The 19,775-nt window shown below is 42.6% G+C and overlaps 4 protein-coding genes across 4 annotated transcripts in view; 2 read left to right on the forward strand and 2 right to left on the reverse strand.

Annotated features, from left to right (window-relative positions):
• The first annotated feature begins 33 nt into the window (after window positions 1–33).
• LOC115041766 (uncharacterized) lies at window positions 34–3,433 on the forward strand. The gene is made up of 9 exons (XM_029499504.1): window positions 34–150; window positions 290–353; window positions 623–678; window positions 777–810; window positions 908–933; window positions 1,042–1,129; window positions 1,256–2,812; window positions 2,894–2,936; window positions 3,022–3,433. The coding sequence occupies exons 1-9, from the start codon at window positions 73–75 to the stop codon at window positions 3,029–3,031; spliced, it is 1,956 nt and encodes a 651-aa protein (XP_029355364.1). The 5' UTR covers window positions 34–72; the 3' UTR covers window positions 3,032–3,433.
• ppat (phosphoribosyl pyrophosphate amidotransferase) lies at window positions 3,386–11,493 on the reverse strand. The gene is made up of 11 exons (XM_029499506.1): window positions 10,904–11,493; window positions 6,672–6,738; window positions 6,216–6,422; window positions 5,914–6,026; window positions 5,687–5,832; window positions 5,385–5,457; window positions 5,156–5,307; window positions 4,907–5,034; window positions 4,605–4,826; window positions 4,250–4,370; window positions 3,386–4,149 (listed from the first exon to the last, which is right to left on the reverse strand). Exons 1-11 carry the CDS (start codon window positions 11,029–11,031, stop codon window positions 3,980–3,982), a joined length of 1,527 nt encoding a protein of 508 aa, XP_029355366.1. The 5' UTR covers window positions 11,032–11,493; the 3' UTR covers window positions 3,386–3,979.
• Window positions 7,184–15,787, forward strand: paics (phosphoribosylaminoimidazole carboxylase, phosphoribosylaminoimidazole succinocarboxamide synthetase). The gene is made up of 15 exons (XM_029499503.1): window positions 7,184–7,606; window positions 7,836–8,333; window positions 8,420–8,479; window positions 8,566–9,156; window positions 9,578–9,655; window positions 10,151–10,308; window positions 11,700–11,742; window positions 11,853–12,050; window positions 12,977–13,155; window positions 13,246–13,425; window positions 13,541–13,654; window positions 13,769–13,852; window positions 14,211–14,391; window positions 14,474–14,632; window positions 14,722–15,787. Exons 1-15 carry the CDS (start codon window positions 7,210–7,212, stop codon window positions 14,886–14,888), a joined length of 3,087 nt encoding a protein of 1,028 aa, XP_029355363.1. The 5' UTR covers window positions 7,184–7,209; the 3' UTR covers window positions 14,889–15,787.
• A 1,231-nt stretch (window positions 15,788–17,018) lies between these two features.
• The window catches only part of LOC115042492 (GTP-binding protein REM 2-like), a 4,635-nt gene continuing 1,878 nt past the window's right edge, over window positions 17,019–19,775 (reverse strand). The window contains exons 5-6 of the mRNA XM_029500755.1: window positions 18,663–18,840; window positions 17,019–17,606 (exon numbers count right to left, since the gene is read on the reverse strand). Coding sequence (XP_029356615.1) covers window positions 17,314–17,606; window positions 18,663–18,840 — 471 coding nt within the window. The 3' untranslated portion in view covers window positions 17,019–17,313. The remainder of the gene's footprint in view (window positions 17,607–18,662; window positions 18,841–19,775) is intronic.

The following is a 19,775-nucleotide window of genomic DNA, read 5'->3' on the forward strand; positions in this document are numbered from 1 at the left end:
TTTTTTTTTTTTTTTTTTTTTAAATCCCGCGCTCGTACTGTCGAGATCGAGAAAACCTATTCTGAATGCAACATGGACGACGAATTAAGTAGACGGTTGTATAAAAACAGCGCCTCTTACAAACAGACGCTGGACAGAATCATAGAAAAGGTGAGTTGTGGTCGTTGTAATGGAGCTGAACTAACGCTAGCGTACAGGAGCTAACGCTAGCTTCCAGTAGCTTTGATTATAAACAATAAAGATATTAAAAAAAATTAGCATAGTAATCCTTCCAGTTATCCCCCCACAGTATTCCAAACTCCAGTACCAAGATGGGGGGATAGAGGTGGACCTCCACAACACAAAACACAGAGGTAAGTGAACAATAAAAGCGACAGTCAGTGTGTGACAGCCTGCAGCTGAAAGTTACTGTTGAGTCACAATGTTGAAACATGAAGGCTCGAGGCGGCACGTCGGTTGAAATTTTGTTATTCTTTTCGGCTTAAAAATTACTAATCGAGAAGTTTGGTCGATCAATCGAAATCAATGTTCGCCGTTGCCCTGATATATATTTTTCCTGATTTGTGCCTGTGCCTGGAGTTCACCCCTAATCCTCTCTGTCTTGACTCCTTGCACGTTGAAGCACTTGAAAGCCACATGAAACACTCCAAAAATGTGATGAACAAGCTGGAATCAAAGGTTTGAGCCTCCATAAACAAATATTACACACTAACCAGAGCCAGTGGATGGTTTGTATGCCAGCAGACTTTATAATTGACCGCATGCTTTCTTCACAGAGCCTGTCAGATCTGAGAGAGCAGTCACCAAAAGGTTGGTGTCTATCAGCTAATATTACAATAGTTCCTCTAAAGATATATATATATATATACTAAAGATACATTTATTCCTTGATATTTCCTCAACACAGTGCAGGACATTACAAGAATCCCTCAGGTAAACACATCTTTATTTATCAAATAGTTGTTTTGGGCTTTTTTTTTTTATTTGTTTTTTGTGAAAAATATAAAAGTTCTGGTATTCATTATGTTGTGCAATCATCAGTTGGACTTCACACAGCAAGATGGCAGAACTGACGAGTCCTGTGTATCCTCTTCAAGACAGCTTTCTGGGGAGGATGAGGATGATGATGGTAAGAAGAATATATTTTTTTTAAGCACAACCTAGGAGGACAAGTTATGGCAGAGCAGGAACAAGCAGGCAAAGCAAGTTTTATTCTGGTTTCAGTTTGACTCATGTCTCTTCTTGTGTCTTACAGAGAAAGCTAGAAGTAACACAACTCATCTGACTGTGAGCTCTTTGGATGACAGTCAGAGAAGTTCATTGGAAAATGATCTCCAGCCAGAGGACCAAGATGAGCAGCTGGAGATCACTCTGAGAAGTCATGGCAGCTCTTTTGTTGAGCTCTACCCCTGCATGGTCAGTCGAATAGAGACAGCCTGGCACCGGCAAAATGTCTCTGAGGCTGCAGACTCTGTGCTTAGGAGGTACCGCAAGTGGCGAAAGCAGTCAAACAGAGTCAATCTCAACAACACCTTTGTTGTCACACACGGGCCCACCGACAGCAACTCAAAAAAGACAACCAGAAAGGCGCCGCTCAAGGAGGCTTCCAACAACATGAAGAAAATGTCATTCATGAGTACGGAATCTATCCCTTGCTCTTCCTTGCAGATGGAAACCAATGTGGAGGATTGGAAAGCACAGCAGAGCCCTCCTGAGTTTGAGAGCGGCTCCCTGAGAAGACAGCAGCACCAGCCTATCCTTGTAATGGATTTCTCTGGTCCCTCTGACACCCCTACACAAAAAGAGATCTCCCTGAATGAGACCTTCACTGTGTCTGATCCGTCCCAACTGGGTAAACTCAACTACTCTTGTGCTGCCAGTCCTTCACGCCATCCCACTGCAAAAGCGTCCTTGGACCTGCCTCTTAGTTCTAAAAGGTTTTCTCTCTCTGCACACTCAGAGCAGGCTGCTGAATGCCCCATGGATGTGTCAGAAATGAGTGTTGTTAAAGAAAGCCCTTTTACCTACGCTTCCCCAGTTAGGAAGAGTCCCTTAAAAGGAAGGATGATGATGAGTCTCAGTGCATCACCTCAAAGCTTTTCTAGAAGCCCCAAAAAATATGCTTTGGAAAACTTCTCCAGAGAGCCTACAAGCAAGCGTACACTGAATACCACGCTGTCATCCCCTTCACGAAAGCCTTGTGTGCCACTGAGGATGCTTTGCCCTCAGGACTCCCATCTCTCCCCTCAGCGCCAGCTACAGCTCCTTCACTCAACTGCAGCAGCAGCAGGCACCCACAGGCTCCGACGGCACCTTTCCTTTGATTCTTCACTGCCGTTCATCCAGGACTCCTCGCCCAAAAAGCTTGATGAAGACTTTATAAAGCTTTACCACAAGTTCGTCTGCCAGAACAAATCTCCGTTGTTTAACAGTCCCCCCTGCCGTTTCTGTGCTAGAAGCTCTGATGCTGTTAGAGTCCAGTCTTCCTCTGCTTTGGCAGCTCTTGCCTTGTCGCCTCAACGCTCTGTCCTGAGGAAACGCCACAGGCAGGGTGGCTGTGGTGGTAATCCTCTGTCAAAACGCTCCAGGGATGAATGCTACACATCTTCCCCGGGGTCCAAACGGCACAGGAATGAGATGCTGAGGTTCAGTGCCTCTCCCTCTGAGCTATCTAATGATGACCTCACCTATAGTTCCACTAAATACAGTATGTTTAGCAAATTCAGCATGCAGCAGCGCTCAGCAATTGTACATCAGGAAGTCTGGAAGAGACAGGGCCCGCCTGCGTCTGCAACTGACAACTCTGCCCCAGGTAAGCCATCAAACACTGCATGAACTTCTCAGAGCTTATCGGTCTGCTGTTTGTTTGTAATATTTATATTTTTATTTACAGGAGTTTCGCTTGAGAGCAGAATGGTATATGGCTACTCCCCAAGGTAATTAAACCAACTTTGTGTACTGTATGTTTTCCACTGTTCTTACTTTCGCTTAATGCCCCTCTCCTTTCTCCAACATCTGCAGAAAATGGTGAACACAGATAAACACAGGGAAAGAAGAACTGTCTGCAAGCATTTAAGTCTTTCAGGTAACAGACTGGGTGTCACTGGAAGTGTGTTCCTTTCCGTTTGTTCAATCTGAGCTCAAGAAATGGATCACTTAACTGCACTGCCAGCAGTAAGACCTAAAAGGTGTGGGTGTTGGCCAGTAAGCTTTACTTGTGTTCCTGTGATATTTTTTTTTTTTTTTAAATAGGTACTGTTAAAGCCCCTGTTTTATTTGAACAATGTGGTTTATTCCTTTATCTGTTCTTAGTGTGCTGTTTGGTTTATCCAGAATCATGTTTATCGTTCTTCTTTATTCAAATAAAATTGTATTTCAGTATTAATGTGTTGGCAGGGAAAAAAAATTTATTGTTTAAACTTTCCATTTCACATTCAGAAAAAGTTTCCAGTCAGAGTACCCTTAAAAAAAAAAAAAAAAAAAAAAAAAACACATAGTGGTGAACTTCAGAAAGAAAAACATTTTTAGAAAAGTAAACGTCATTGGTGAAACTAAAGATTGTTTAAATTTTGGTCACTAGCCTTGTGTGAGCTGCTGACATGACACTTTCCAAGGCTCAGTTTTTAATACTTGGAATGTGACAGTGTTCAACACTAAAAATAAATTTACAAGGTTATTGTCAAAAAAATTAAACATTATTGTTGCATGGCCAGATGTGCACAACAGGATGCAGGAAATATCACTGCAGGTTAAACTACAACCCCTGAAGGTCAAACGCAGAATTTTCATCTGCTCCTGGATGAGGGAGCTGAGCACAACAATGACTCAGTGTGGGAACAAAGCATGTTTTGTATATACAACAAACTGAAATACCATACCATTTCTCATCCAATCTAATGTGACTATTTCATCAGTGGGAGTTTGAAGTGAATCCTCAGTGTTGCTGTAAAAATGGCTCATCATGGCATTGGTACAGGCGTTACCACTCCAGCTCCACTGGATATTTCCCTGTCAGGCAGGCAGTGCAGTGGCCTACTCTCCTGTCGGACTTATTGCCGAAGTCGATCATCTTGTTCTGGTGGAACGAGATCCCCTCCTGGACAGCCGATACAAGACCCTCCACTGTCAGATACTGAACACTATCTGCACCTGAAAAACAGTTGGTGGATTAGTTAAAATCGATAGTTGATTGAGTTCATCACATCAAACAACTTGATACAGTGCATTGGTCCCCTGCCTTAACACCTACCAATGTATCCAGCAATGTTCTGAAATTCTGGCTTGTTGGCGATGAGCTCTTCCTTGGTCGGAATATTGATGCCCATGTAACAAGGGAACCTGATTGGTGGAGAGGCCACTCTGATATGGACCTGTCAACACAATGTTTGTGAATCAATTCAATTCAGTACATCCTGAGATCTTGATGGTTTCCAAATCTGATATATCTTTAATGAGTTAACTGGTAAGTCAAGAGGTATAAAGAGTTTATATATATATATATATATATATTTAAACTATTGTTTAAAAGACAAATGACACTATTACATCTATGAAAACATTTCACCACAAATAGAAGATTAAGTAATGTCCTTGAATCGACAAACCTCTGTTGCACCAGCTTCTTTGAGCAGTTTTATAATGGGGGAGATGGTGTTGCCTCTGACAATGGAGTCATCAACTAGCACCACTCTCTTCCCTGTGAAATTGTCTGTCAGTGCTCCAAACTTCTTGGCAACCCCAAGCTGCCTCAGACGGGTATTTGGTTGAATAAATGTTCTTCCAACATAGCGGTTCTTGCACAAAACCTCGATGTATGGCAACCCAGCCTATGAGAGGAAGAGATGGTCTATCGAGGAGGCAGGTGTTTGTGTGACAGCATTTCTGTGCAGACAGGTTGTATACAGACCTGCTGGGCATATCCCAGTGCAGCAGGGGTTGCAGACTCTGGCACAGTGCTGACTAAGTCTGCATCAGTCGGAGCTTCTATAGCCAACTGCCGACCACAGCGCTGCCTCACTGTATAGACCATCTGTCCTGCAGTACAGAGATTTAAAATGCATATCACAGCACTTTTTTAATTTCAGTATCTCAATAACTTGTCAAGAGAGACATGTAATTCAGAATTATTGAGTTGTACGAGTGAATTTATTCATACCTTCAAAAATAGAGTCTGGTCTGGCAAAATAAACATATTCAAAAATGCAGAAGGCAGGGAGGTCCCCCTCAGGACGAGGGACAACACTAAGAGACTTGATACCATGTTTGGATATCTGCACTATCTCTCCTGGTAGAACCTCTCTGTAGTACCTGAGTGGAGAAAAATTGCTGTTATCCATGACTAACAATTCTAGTGAGAAGACAATATGTTAGTGGTAAAAACGTACTTTGCACCAATGGACTGAAAACTGCAGGACTCTGATGACACAACCCACCCCTCCGTGTCCTCCTCTTCAGCACCTGACCAAATGGAAAGAGAGTGAAGTTACTTATTCTCCAGCTCACGCAAAAATGAAGTGACAGCAGATGACATAAGAAGGATTTCAAGCCAAAACACTGATAACCTCTCATGAATCTTTTCCTGCTGATAATGCTGGGTATTTGGAGGTCAAAGGGGCCTCAGCACAGCACATATGTGTCTGATGCAACTGTCACATGAAAAGAAGCTAAATAAATTTGTTTGGGATACCTGGACTGTGGAGCTTAGAGATAGGAACAAGCTGGCCGATGCAGAGAGGTCGATTTCCATAAGGGTCACGCACAGCGTAGATAACATCTTTAAACATCACCAACAGTGAATATGATGTTGGTGTCTCGGTCATGAGATTTTTAATTCTGAAAAACAGGACAGCAACTATTAAAATGCTGCTTAGAAAATTGTTAACACTATGCATAGTATTATATCATGAGATTGACCTGGCCACCCAGTCAGGTGCATCCAGCTCTTCCATAGGTGGAGTCAATGCCAGCAGCTGGATGATGAGCTCACTGTCTGAGCAGGTGGAGAGGCCTACACCATGGCGCATTACCTGGAGAGTGCATTTATAAAAACTATTTCATTTAAAATGGGTAATTTCAGCTAGTCTCCAAGTGTTTACCCTGTTGATGCAAGACATATGTTACTCTGATCTAGAGTTGATTATTTAGAAACCCAGTAGCAAAGGATTTGCATTTACATGCACCAGATTCAGTGTGGCTGAGCCTGGGGTCATGCTCACCTTTTTCCGCAATGCTTGAGCATTAACCAGCTCTCCATTATGTGCTACAGCGATCTTGCCATGCAACGTATCCACGACAAAGGGCTGGCAGTTCTGCAGCTCAGAGATTCCAGTGGTTGAATAGCGCGTGTGACAAATGCCAAGGTTACCATAGCGCAGTTTCAAAAGAGCCTCAGGCGGGAAAGCAGTGTTAACTAGTCCCATTCCCTGTTAAAAACAAAGCCACAATGCGGGAAGGAGACAAGGTTACACTTGCAAAATCTCTATAAATACTGTGATAATGTTACATGTTACAAAAGTGGAAAAGAAGACAAAAATTAAACTAAACAATTAAAGCCTTAGCCACATTTAAAGCATTTTAAAAAATAAGAGTCCCAGTGTGTAACCTTTACAGTGTGAGTTATATCACAGTTCTGTATAATTAGTGAAGGTGTTTCTGCTCATGATTTACTCTACCTTGTGGGCTGTGTATGTAGGTGAGCTGGCTCCATCACTTGTAACGATCCCAGCGCTTTCCTGCCCCCTGGGCAGGCAGAAACAGGAATGTAAAATTTAACAATGTCAAAATACTAGGGAGATACGAGTTTTGTAGTGAATGGCTCTTCATTTTATTTTCTGCAAGTCTGAAAATGAAAAAACTTGTTCAATTCCTGAAGCCTGATATAAGCCTTGAGGCAAACTGAACCCGTCAGACTGACGGCGGAGGGATGGGGGTGGGGCCAGAAATGAGGAGAACAAGAGGAGAAACATCTGCTTCTGTGTTGTGGCTGCCAAGGAGGGAGAGTTGCCTTGCTGCAGTTTCAGCCTATTTACCAAGCTGCTTCTCAGATTACAGTTGGTCCCGCCCCTTCAGCACACAGCTTAAGCCAGTGGTGAGGCTGCTTTTCTGCATGGAGGCGTTGCTCTCAGGCTTAACCGCCTGGTTGCCTAGGGAACCGGGCAGCAGAGACAGACGAGCTAGGGGGAAAGAAAGCGTTTCCAGGTCAGCTCAAACATGGAGAAAGGAGCAGAGAGACAAAGAGGAGGTGATATGGAGGTGGTGGCAGAAAAAGGCTCAGTGGAGAGGCAGTGGGGGGAGGCAGAGGTACTGGCTCTCATGTCCGTGTGGGACGAAGTGGGAGCTCAGCACGTAGCTGAGAGCAGAGCCACATTTGAGTTGATCTCAGAGCGTCTGAGGAGGCTCAGTATTGTGCGCGGCTGGTGGGAGTGTCAGGCCAAGTGCAAGAGCCTGGGACTTCAGAGCAGGAAGCCTGACGCAGCAGCAGGCACTTCAGCAAACTACAGCCCCAGAGTGGATGGAAGGCCGGTGCAGGGCTGGGAGGAAGAGGTGGAAGATGTGGGTAATCAAAGAGGAGTCTTCCCTTCCTCAGTCACAATCCCAATGCAGGAAGGTAAATGTAGGTTTAACCCAAGCTCTAGCGCTGATGATCACACCATATGAATAGGTTCAACACATTGTAGTTTTAAACTTAAATATCAGAGGAGAGAACATTTAAGTGGAGGTATTTTAGGGCTGAAACACTTTTTCCGCTCTAAAGATTTTAACTACACAAAAGTCATGTTGACTTTAACATGTTATACAAGATCCACCCCAAGATCTGCATTTGCGTATGTGTACAGGAATCCAGAGTCGAATCCATCAGTCTGTTCCTTACACGTCGAGCGTGGCCGAAGAGGGGGGGCGCCACTGGACAGATGATGAGGTGCGCGCATTGCTCTGTGTGTGGGCTGACTGGCGTATTCGAGATCGCCTGAAGTGCACACTGCGCAACAAGTCCATCTTCCAAGAGATGGCCCGTCAGATGCAGCGCAACTTTGGGGTGGTACGCAACTGGAAACAATGTCGAACTAAATATAAGAACTTGAAGTATGACTACAAAACTGCCAAAAGTGCTCACGCTGCTGGGGGCAGCACAGCAGGGGGTCCGGGGAAGTACATGAAGTTCTTTGATGAGGTGGAGGCCATCCTGTTGGACCGCGGACTGGAAAATGGGACTATGGAAATGCAGAAGAGACTATATGATGGTGACATGGCAGCAGGGAAGATAAAAACACAAGCAAGCCACACAGCACCGATGACGGCCTCAGAAGGTGAAGTTGTAATAGAGATTGATGATGGTATGTATTCAGTCTGAACCACATTCTCAAGTTTTAAAGTCCAAAGCTAAAAGAACAAACACTAACTACTGCTTGTTTGTTTCCAGATGACAATAGTGATGACTGCGATGTGGATGGAGACATGGAAGCAAAATGGAGAGGAGCAGGTTTGTCATTTCACATATCATATGATCAGTACAGTGTCTTTAATTGTTTGTTTCCTTCATTCAATTTTATTGACTCCATCTAACAGATCCATCCAGTTCTGACCAGTTCCACGTGGTCACTGTGTCAGACACAGGTCGAAACTGGAGCGACCAAGAGGTGCGAGCGCTAATTCAAATCTGGTCTGATGAGCATGTGTGCAGGCAGCTCGAGAGCTCAACTAGGAAGAGAGATATCTTTGTTCAGATCTCCAACAGGCTGATGCAGCAAGGCATTGAACGCGACTGGAAACAGTGCCATACCAAGTACAAAAACCTCAAGTACCTTTACCGATCCCTCCAAAGGGGTAAGACTGATGACAGTGACCCAAGACGCCTTATGAGGTTCTATGAGGAGGTGGACGCCATTATGAATCACACAAGAAATGGCTCACCACATGCCACGGATCCCCAAGCAAATTCAGGAGGACTTATGTTGGACGGATGTAAAGAGAGAGACCGTGTAGACATCTATCTGACAAAGGCCAACACGACGACCCCAATGTTTGGAGCAATGGAGGAGAAAACTTGTAGTTCTGACTCTGTCTCATCTATAAGCCTCGATGTTACGCCAAGCATCGAAGAACTGAGGCCACATAAAGTTAAGGAGCATCGCTTGGATCACCAGCACAGATTAGTGGGTGAGCCCAGTATCATTATTTATTCATCTGGAGTGAAGGTGTTTCTGTTCTGGTATGGATTATCCTGGATCATAAGGACAGTTCACAAGGAAGATTCTTAAAAGAAATGGGCAATTACTCTAATTGAAAATATCTTTTTTTTTTTAGCTAAAAAAAAAAGAATAAAAGCTGTTTCTTTTCAGTTAAGTAATAGGGTAAAACACTGAGGTAAAGTGAGTTTCTTAATATTTTATCCACATGAATGAGAAACATATTTAACTGATTTGTAAGGTTTTATGTATGTATTATTTTGTATGGTTTAATCAGCCCTGAAAATCACAGAAGTTTCTGGCTCACTTTACACAGCACAGGAAATAAATTGTCTGTGTTGAGAGAACGGTTTGCTGTTCTGTAACCATTATATATTGTATTTTGTTTTCAGACTCTTCTGAAACTAGATTAGATAAAGAGGATACACACTTTGCAAACAGAGGAATGAAGAGGAAATCCTTGGATCAAGGTGACTAGCTGAGACACTGTCTCACTCTGCATCTCACATGATTTTCACAACTGACTGAAGGCTTTGAAACATCTGTTTCAATCACATGATGTGTCATGTAGCCTTAATCCAATTATGGATAAGGATACAGTTGTAACTGCTAACAAATGGCATGACCAGTGTTGCGAGATTAGCTTTACAAGGTCCCACAAGGGAGATATCCATGTGTTTTCCGATTAAAAAGAGATTAGATTTAGTTTTAATACTACGAATGTGTCACAATCCACTCAAGTGGCAACCCTCAAAGACGTCACCCATTTTTTATGATGTCATAACTTTACAATCACTTCCCTCAGCTATATATGCAGCCCAGTCCAGCACAGCCAGCCTTCTTCATCCTTTTGTTGTGTCATTTTAACTTCACAGAATAGCCATAAGTCATTCCATCTAACAGACTATATAAATAAGGCAGCATGGCGGCACAGTGGTTAAACCTGCCTTTATTCTTCTTTTCAGACCCCAAACTCCAGACAGCAATAAAAAAACTATACACTGGCTCTGACTTTAATGATATGGTGGTGGCCCAGTGTAAAGAAGAGCAGGATCACGTCCCAATAATAAAGATCAAGTCAGTGTGTTCAATGGCCTCCCCTGATCCATCCCCTGGGAGACAGGTAATACCTAATACTAATAATGATGACAGACAATGAACCATCAAGTTACCAATGTTAACTGTGAAGACATCTAAAACTGTCTTTATGAATCACAGCCCCAACAATACATCAACCCACGTATCCAACAACTTTATTCATATAGTCATACATTTTTCAAAGTACATAACCAACCACTTCATCAACATCATAAAGGTTAAATCTATGAAAATAAACATAATTGTCTTAAGGAAAACTAAGGAACTTCTGTTCATTCTTTCCTAAAGACAGTCAGTGTGTGCATTAGTCTTCCTCTCATTTGGAACATTTATCTCCGTTGTCTGCTGTCACACGTTTGTTTTCACGCAAACAAACAGCTGATATGAGCTTTGCTGTTATCACAAACATGGGTGACCTGTTGAATAGAACCAAAGTGCCAACTTCAACCAAATTCAGGAGACCGACATCATTTGAAAAACATCTGAAAGAATACGCTTCTTTTATAACTCGTAAAATAGTTAGGAAAGTTAAGGTGTTAATGCAATTTTTTTTTTTTTTTTTTTACCGTCGTCGTCCTTTACATTGCGCAACCAGTGTAACACACCTTTCCGTTACTCACCTGTGCTGTAACGCCACCAGTCCCAGAGTTAAGACCTGAGCCACCTCCAACTGTGTGGGCCACTCTCCGGCGGCCACACACCCGAAAACTCCGCATTCCTCCCCGATACCGGACTCTTCAAACTCCATGTCCGCCAGCCGCTTCTCCCGGTCCGCCGCCAAACGCGCACCAGCGGTCTCGTTTGAAGTGAGCGCGCGCGTGCGTGCGTGCGTGCCCCTCACGAGCTAAAACGGTACCTACCGAACACGTGCAGCTCGTTAAAACGTTAAAACTCACTTGACATCGTTGAAGCGGTTATAAAGTCCGGAGCTGGTCAGGAAGCGGCTTCCATGCGGATTTAACAGTCTAAAGGGAACAGCGTCGTCATCACCAAAAGCAATCAAAGTGATCAAACATATCGATCTGACGAAACACGCGGGTTTTTGGGGGTTTTTTTTTGCGAAGAATAAGGTAACAACTAATCTTAAGTTAAAGCAATCAACTCGGTTAAGAAACCCGTTGTTTTCTGTTGATGGAGTTCCTGGATAAAGTGCTCTTATCAGGAAGGGAAATTTGGCTTGTTTTGTGGTGCAACATCAAATAAAAAGTCTTCTTGCTAAATATTTGACGGCGCGTCCTCCCACCATGTGACGATCAATGCGCCGATCCGATTGGTTGTCTGAATCAGTTGAGGGATGTGATTGGCTGTCGGAGTATGTAAGACAGACTCAACTTTCCTCGCTACTTGCGTGTGAGCTCAACACTTTAGAGAAAGTGTGCTGCTCAGTGTGTGCTTCTGTCTGCTTCTGTCTGCCAGGGCTCTAAGTCGACAAGGACCTCCATCATGGCCTCCGCCTCAGGTACAGTACCGCGATGAACAGCCGCTTTACATTTAGACTGACATGTGCAGCATCGATCAGCCGCAGGGTCACCGCCTGTTTGTGCCTGTTTTTTTTTTCTTTTCATATAGATCTGAAGCTCGGCGAGAAACTTAATGAGGGAAAAACGAAGCAGATTTTTCAGCTGGTGGACCAGCCTGGACTGGTTCTGGTCCAGTCCAAAGACCAGATCACCGCTGGGAACGCGGTGAGGAAGGATCAAATGGAGGGCAAGGCTGCCATCGCCAACAAAACCACGAGCTGCGTGTTCAAGCTGCTGCAGGAATCTGGTAAATGCACCGAGCTGAAGTTGTGATACAGTTAACTTGAAAAGTCAGTTTGTATAGACGAAAGCTTGGGCTACAACAGCTCCCTCACTATCTTTTTCGCATGCGGGAAACATAATTTGGCACTCACAATCAAAATCAAATTAGTTGAGTATTGCACAACATGAACATTTTGGCACGCAATCTATTGAACCTCCTCCGTTTTCACCCCACTAGTCAATGAGATAAAAGGTCAGTATTAAGAAAGCCAAAAAAAATAAAAATAAATAAATAAAACCTTTGGACTTTTTTTTACCTTTTTCTGTTGCAGCCAAATCACCATTGAATGATTTTTGTTGGGTCTTGTGCAAAACAAGCACATTGCTGCCCATCTGGAGAGTGAGTAGGAGGGCGGCATTATGGTGCCAATAATGCACATAATGCTGTGACACACTTTGTCTTTTCTCATAAAAGTTGCACTTCCATTAATTGTACAGTAGTATTATTAAAATAGCTGACCATTTGCTGTCAATTGCCTCATTGTTTTAGATCATGTTTAGCAATTTGTGTGTATCAAGAAGATCAGTGTCAAGATAAATGGTATTTTCTACCATGACAAACTTTTGAAATGATGAAAGCCAGGTCTTTCTCTGTAAAGTTAAATAATCGGGTCTTGAAAGGCCAACATTCCAAAATTATTGTCCACCCAGTTTTAATTTAGAAGAAATTGGGTACTTCTGACCCTTCTGCCACTCATCAGTGTGTGACAGATGAGTTGTGTAACGGCTGTCTTGTGACTTGAAACATTGTTACATTTAATTCACCAGAATGCATTTCAACTGCTGCTGTCTCCCTCTTATCCAACTCATTCAGCATAACGTCATAAAATTAAGTCTCAGATATGTTCATCTTTGTTCGCACTCTGATTTATAATCTATTCTATTGTGCAGGTATTAAATCTGCCTTTGTGAAGCAGCATTCAGACACAGCTTTCATTGCGGCCCATTGTGAAATGATCCCCATTGAGTGGGTATGTCGGAGGGTGGCGACGGGTTCCTTCCTCAAGAGGAATCCAGGTGTCAAAGAAGGCTATCGCTTCTCACCACTGAAGATGGAAATGTTCTTTAAAGTGAGTCTGAAACGTGAGCTTGATTGTGCCGTAACTTGGCTCAGTCAGGGGCCAGATTGCATTCAACAATACATTTTCTCTCTGCAACAGGATGATGCCAACAATGATCCTCAGTGGTCTGAGGAGCAGCTCCTGGAGGCCAGGTTCTGCCTGGCTGGGCTCACTATTGGTCAGTGTGAGGTGGACATCATGAACCGCAGCACTGTGGCCATCTTTGAGATTCTGGAAAAGGCCTGGGCCACTCAGAACTGCACCCTGGTGGATATGAAGGTATCTGCAGAGCAGGGTTGCCCTCTGCTGGTTAATGTACTATTTTGATGCAATCAGTTTTATGAGCTCCTGCAGCTGCTGTACAGTTAATGACAGACATTTTTCCCACCAATAGATTGAGTTTGGCGTGAATGTGAAAACTCAAGAGATTGTTCTTGCTGATGTGATCGACAATGATTCATGGAGGCTGTGGCCAGCTGGAGATCGTAGTCAGCAAAAGGATAAGCAGGTCAGGAGGTGTCTGTGTGTGTCTGTCTGTGTGTGTCTGTCTGTGTGTGTGTGTGTGTGTGTGTGTGTGTGTCTCAAGAATGAAGTTTTTATTTTTTGGGTGGGGGGTCTTTAGGTGTACCGTGACCTTAAAGAAGTTACCCCAGAGGCCATGCAGATGGTGAAGAGGAACTTTGAGTGGGTCTCTGAGAGGGTCAAGGTATGATGAACTTTTTCCTAACCTAGTCTGTAGTTCTTCTTAGCACAGGCTTAGTTAACAAGTTTTCTAATTTTCTTTGCTCTCCAGTCTTATTCATATTTCAATTGTTTAAACTGCATTGGAGAGTCTCGTCAGGTATGGCAACCTTGCCCACCTAAAAACAAGAATTGTGCTTACTGCTATTAAAATCTATGGAGCGGTCCTTTCTGATAGGTGTTCAGAAGGTACTGGCTGATCAGTCCCATATCCTCCACTCAGAGGATTTTAAGCTTCTGTTGGCCAGACTAGTTCTCCATGGGAACAAATAAACTATATCTCATCTTATATCAACTCTAAGTGTGATGTGCGCTGTCTGTAGCTACTGTTGGAGCCCCAGGCGAGTGGAAGAGTGGTAGTTCTGATGGGCTCCACCTCAGACATGGCCCACTGTGAAAAAATCAAGAAGGCTTGTACCTCCTATGGAATCCACTGTGCTCTCAGAGTCACCTCAGCTCACAAAGGTCCAGATGAGACACTCCGCATCAAAGCAGAATATGAAGGTTTGCTTTTGTTATTGGATTCCTTTCAAGTGAGAAATAAAAGAAGTGAGCTTATCTAACATCATGTCTGTTTTTTCTTCAGGTGATGGCATCCCTACTGTGTTTGTGGCTGTGGCTGGTAGAAGCAACGGTCTTGGTCCAGTGATGTCAGGCAACACTGCTTATCCAGTCATCAACTGCCCACCTCTCACTCCAGACTGGGGTGCCCAAGATGTGTGGTCGTCACTCCGTATGCCAAGCGGTAAGTGTAGCTCTAACTGTATTCTGTGCTGAACCATATCGGTTTATTCATTATAGTAATTGAACCTATAATCCACTCCACCCTTGCAGGTCTTGGGTGTGCCACGATCCTCTCCCCTGACGCTGCTGCTCAGTTTGCGGCGCAGATCTTCGGCATGACCGATCACCTGGTGTGGTGCAAACTGAGAGCCTCAATGCTCAACACCTGGGTGTCTCTCAAGCTGGCTGACAAGAAGCTACAGGCCTGCAGCCTCTGAAGTAGCTCAACACTGTTTTGAGCCTTGTGTGCTCCTTTTTTCTTTTTTCGAAGTTCTGTGTCACTGCCTTGACTTTGTCTATGATGATAAAATAACAAATATAAATCATTCCATTGAGGGGGGGAATTAAAACCTTCCTAATAAAACTCAAATGTTGTTTAAACCGTACCGTGGCACTTTAAATCAAAGCATGTTTCTTCTTTCAGACCAAGGAACACTAAAATAAGATCAACAGACCACAAACTGTTATTGTGGTGAGTTTGTGTTGAAAATGTCCTGGGAGGAAAAACATCTGTGCTGAAATCCAGTCACTCCCAATGAGATAAAGAGCTTTGCACAAATGATTTTCATATAGCATAGATTTAAATAATTTAATAGATGTGGTCTTAATCCTGCAGTCAATGATTTTTTTTGTATGTGTTTGTTAGTCAGGCTGCAGATAACTGGTGAAACGTGCAAAATTCCAGAGCAGGCTGACCATCTACATCTCAAAAGTTTTAATTCACCTCAAAAAGCTAAAAGTTCATTCTATAGTAAATTTGAGTGGGTCAAGACTTTCATGTTTTAATTTCAACAATTATAGCTCTTGAAATCAAAAATCTAGTTTCCTACAATATTACAATACCTCCTAAGATAAATCAAAATTTTTTTATTTTTTTATTTTTTTTTTATATGGAAATGTGAAAGTTCTGAAGGTGTCCTTTTATGTGCTCAACATATAGTCAGGACTTCTCTTTGCACAAATTGTTGAATGGAGATCATCTTATGCCCCTGCTGAAGAGACACAAGATTAGGTGTTTCTCATCTTCCTCTTGACAACCTATAATTATCACTGACCCCTCACTCTCTCACATTTAAGTACAAAAAAAAAAAAAAAAACACAAAATAGTAGTAAGCAGTAGCAAGTAAACTGTCTACTCTCAACACAATTTAATCACCTTTGTGCACCTGGGGGTTATGGACTTTTTAAACAAACACTGAAGGTAATTTTGATAAAGTAAAAGTGTGGTTAAAACTAAGTTTACGGCATTTACTTCAACAAAACTGATCAGTTATATACATGAATAAAGAGCATTTTTCTTGTCAGTAAATTGTGTATTACCCCTTCTGGATTTCACTTTCTACCAATGGCTGCACCATTTTATAAATTTATGTGGTAATCAGAGCTCTTTTTCGGTGACTGTTTATTTTAGCTTGAGCATAAATCTCTGTCGGGAAGCAGTAATGCTTCTACTTATCTTACTACTCATTTGTCATTGCAGGGAATCCTGCTATTCATGAATAGTTCCCATAAAGCTTTCATGTTACCTTCATTATTAGTTCAGTTGTAGGGCCTTCAACCTGGCCACAAGATAAAGCCTGTGGGTTGTGCTTACAACCCCAAATCTTCCTCTGCTCGAGCAGTTTGCAGCCAACGGAATGAGTCAGAATATAATGCCACCATTTTATCTTTTACTCCTTTTATAGCACAGCTATCCCTTTGATAATAGGTGATGGATATAATGACCCGTGATGTGTTAAATCCTTCTGTACATGTAGGTGGACGTGGGAAGATGGAAGTGTTGAGGGTAAGGAGTGATACATATGAGCGTGGAGAAGCTGTTATCTGACTGAAATCCTCTGTATTTCATTTTTTTTTTTTTTTGTTTTAATTTCATGTTTGGAAAAAAACTCAACCCTCCCGTCTTGAAATCAATAATCAGCATGGGAATCAGGAGTAAAGCCAACGTAATGGACAACAGTATGTGTCTCTCTGCGGGTTGCCGTGACAACTGTAACATGGCAACAATCACCATACAACAACCACCCTTTCGCTCTCTCATAACTATGCTGAGCTCTTTATGTCTCAGTTTTATTTATCTCTTATATTCCCAGCTTTCCTGACTGGACTCACACGGTTTCCCTGCTTGCCATGGCCGCAGTTGAGAGTAAAGGAACACAACATGAATCATCAGCAAAGTCTAGCCCACTAATGAGTTATGAACGTGTGTGGTCGGGGTTTCAGCCTGTGCTTTAACTGCTGTTAAATGTGACCGCTGCTCTCTGCATCAGTGAGCTAAATGTAACAATTGTTAAAAACCAAGTCAAAGCCAAGCAGTGACATTGTGAAGACTCAAAAAAGCAATTTATTAGGCTGGGCTGGCTGCTTACTTTCACAACTACAGTTTATTTACATATGCTCTGCAAGAATATTATAATCTTTCTGTCATCTTGCGTACAAACTTTTTGTATCACTCTACATCTAATCATCACTAACATTCTTGTCACTCTGTATCATCATCCTGCTATCAGTCTGGCTTATCCTCCATTCTTGTTCAGTAATTGCTATATCACTTCCTCCTCCTCGACACTTTGTTGATATATGAAATCACTTCAAATTATCTCTGTCAATAATCCAACAATCAAACCTTCTGATGGCAACCAATCACAGCGCCCCGAGGTCATGGCAAGAGCGGGACTTCTGCCTCAGGAACTTGCCCACCTCTCGCTCTCTGGGGTAGCGGGGCACCAGGCTGGACAGGAAACGTTTGGCACGGGAGGTGATGCTTTCGCGTTGGTTTCCTCCGCTCAAGTCCTCCGCGTTGGTCCCTGGTGGCCATGGCGACTGGCCCCTGGCTAACCTCACCGCACAGTCAAGGAGCTCTGGTGTGCGGTGATCAAGGGAGGCAGAGATCTCCAGATAGAGACAGTTGAAGAGGGCAGCGCTGGACATGGCCTCTGATGGAAGAGACGAAGAGGAGAGGGGAGGAGGTGATTGAGAGGATGATATGTTAAACAGGTCAAACAGGCCATGGTGGAAAACAGCCGCGTGCACTGACACTGGACAATCATGTCCATTCTAGAAAAAAGACTACTCTACATAACAATAACACTGTTCGTGCAACACAACAGGCCTGGAGGCAAAGCCAAATTAGCTGTCATATTTTTGTCTTCTGCTTCATCAAACTTCATCGAATTTAAATGTGCAATAACAGCACATGAAGATGTGCTGATGAGATATATATATATATATATATATATATATATATATATATATATATATATTTATTTATTTATTTATATAGCTTGTCATAAAGGGGTGGTAGGCAATTGCTAGGTACCCCATGCTATTCAGGAGTTCCCCAGGGTCAACTTTCTCAAAATGAGTTCCTCGCCTCCTCAGGGTGTCCTCATACAGCTACTTTTGCTGCATAATGCTGATAATGTGGAAAAACTTCTTAAAGAGACTTCACGTGTTGATGAAAATTGGCCCTATAATGTGAATTATTTTCAATTATGAAAATTATATTATTTTTCATTCTATCTTTTAAATGACCAGAGGGGCCATTAGTGTTGCATGTATAAATAATGAAGAACTGGGACGTTGGCTGGATGTTTCTTGCCAAAATACACTTTGGGAGTCAGAGTTAACTTCTCCCTAAAAGTCTTTATTTCCAGATGCGTTTGCCCATATAGCTGTGGATATTAATTTGAAGAGGAGGATTTACTGTAGGCTTTGAAAATCAAATTTTCACTAGTGCTCATTTTGTGGGTAGGCCATATGCTGGCTGTAATCACCTGTGAACTCATGAATGTAAACTGACAGTCCATTCCCAGTGCTCTCATGGCTCCCCTGATACTCCCACACTGACATTTTCAAAAATTTCACCCAATGTTATTATTTACTGACACAGATAAACGGCAGAAGATATCAACACCAACTGTAAACATGTACACGATAACCGAACGTAGCAATTTTTTAAAAAGTGGAAAAAAAATGGTAGGTCATCTCACCTTGAGATGTGACTTCACGCGTGCGAACAAGGTCACTCTTATTACCAACAAGGATGATGGGAGTTTGCGGCTGAGTCTCTCTCAAGAGGAGTCGGAGCTGAGCAGTGCGGTGGAAGCTCCGCCTGTCAGTCACAGAAAACACTAGGACACAAACCTCACACTGCAGAGCCGACAGGTCCTGAGGGAAAGGCCGAAGCAGAGGCACTGTGAGTCACAATAATGAGCTGCTATCTAAATATTAGAAGGAAAGTAAAAGCTAGTTAATTATGGTACGATAGTTGTGCTTAAGAAGTTGACTTGTAAGGACTCCAGGCAGGAAACATATTCTTAGGTCACACACAGACATTTCTGCTCCTCTCATGAAGAAAGAAAGATAGATAGATAGAATAAAGCAAAGAGATAAAAATACAAACTCCTACTTGTAGAATAATAGTACAGCCTTAAGAAATAGCACACCATTGAACAGAGTATCTAAATTCCCCCGTGACTAAGAAACTACTCACTGAAAAACACCTTGCACTCCTAGTGAAATACATATACACTCATCCTCTCCAAGCAGCAGGGACAAAACATATCTAAAAATAGAATATCCTCCACTGACCTTTGTACAAACCTCATCCTTTAGTCTTTAGTTCAAGCTCCCAAGGTCCACTGACCCTTCATTTTATTTTTATTATGTCTAGAAGTTAGTTTAACTCTAGAAAAAGATATAAAATGGAGCTACTCAAATGGCAGACATGTGCACGATACTGCAATTATATAAGTTCCTTATAAGGAAATTTCAAATATAACTCATTACACAAAGAGTACACATAAAAACTGCGTGCGCATTTTGGTATTTTCCACATACACCTAAATCAAAATCAGCCATTTGGCACATCTGCTCTGTGGGCAGCTTCCTCACTCTACCTCCTTCTCCACACACAGATGTCTGTGAACTACACTCGAGGGAAAACAGGAAAAGTGTGCACAACAACTTGATTATGAGCTTTTCTCATTCAACCACATGCAGATTTATTGGCCTTTCATTGCCACAGCATTCCTCTACACTTGGCATAAATTTTTTAACGTGCTGTCAAGTACAATGAACAACGAAAATGTGCTCCAGATGTA

This window comes from Echeneis naucrates, chromosome 4 (assembly GCF_900963305.1).
Source record: "Echeneis naucrates chromosome 4, fEcheNa1.1, whole genome shotgun sequence".
In the NCBI taxonomy this organism is placed as follows: domain Eukaryota; kingdom Metazoa; phylum Chordata; class Actinopteri; order Carangiformes; family Echeneidae; genus Echeneis; species Echeneis naucrates.

Excerpts from the sequence above, each read along its gene's own strand:
- LOC115041766 (XM_029499504.1), top strand. The coding sequence starts at position 73 with ATGGACGACGAATTAAGTAGACGGTTGTATAAAAACAGCGCCTCTTAC. Across the intron at positions 679-776 it reads TGAACAAGCTGGAATCAAAG|AGCCTGTCAGATCTGAGAGA; the intron begins GTTTGAGCCTCC and ends CTTTCTTCACAG. Across the intron at positions 934-1,041 it reads ACATTACAAGAATCCCTCAG|TTGGACTTCACACAGCAAGA; the intron begins GTAAACACATCT and ends TGCAATCATCAG.
- paics (XM_029499503.1), top strand. The coding sequence starts at position 7,210 with ATGGAGAAAGGAGCAGAGAGACAAAGAGGAGGTGATATGGAGGTGGTG. Across the intron at positions 7,607-7,835 it reads CACAATCCCAATGCAGGAAG|GAATCCAGAGTCGAATCCAT; the intron begins GTAAATGTAGGT and ends GTATGTGTACAG. Across the intron at positions 13,426-13,540 it reads GCACCCTGGTGGATATGAAG|ATTGAGTTTGGCGTGAATGT; the intron begins GTATCTGCAGAG and ends TCCCACCAATAG.
- ppat (XM_029499506.1), bottom strand. The coding sequence starts at position 11,031 with ATGGAGTTTGAAGAGTCCGGTATCGGGGAGGAATGCGGAGTTTTCGGG. Across the intron at positions 6,423-6,671 it reads CTACATACACAGCCCACAAG|GGAATGGGACTAGTTAACAC; the intron begins GTAGAGTAAATC and ends TGTTTTTAACAG. Across the intron at positions 5,035-5,155 it reads ACCAGACTCTATTTTTGAAG|GACAGATGGTCTATACAGTG; the intron begins GTATGAATAAAT and ends TCTGTACTGCAG.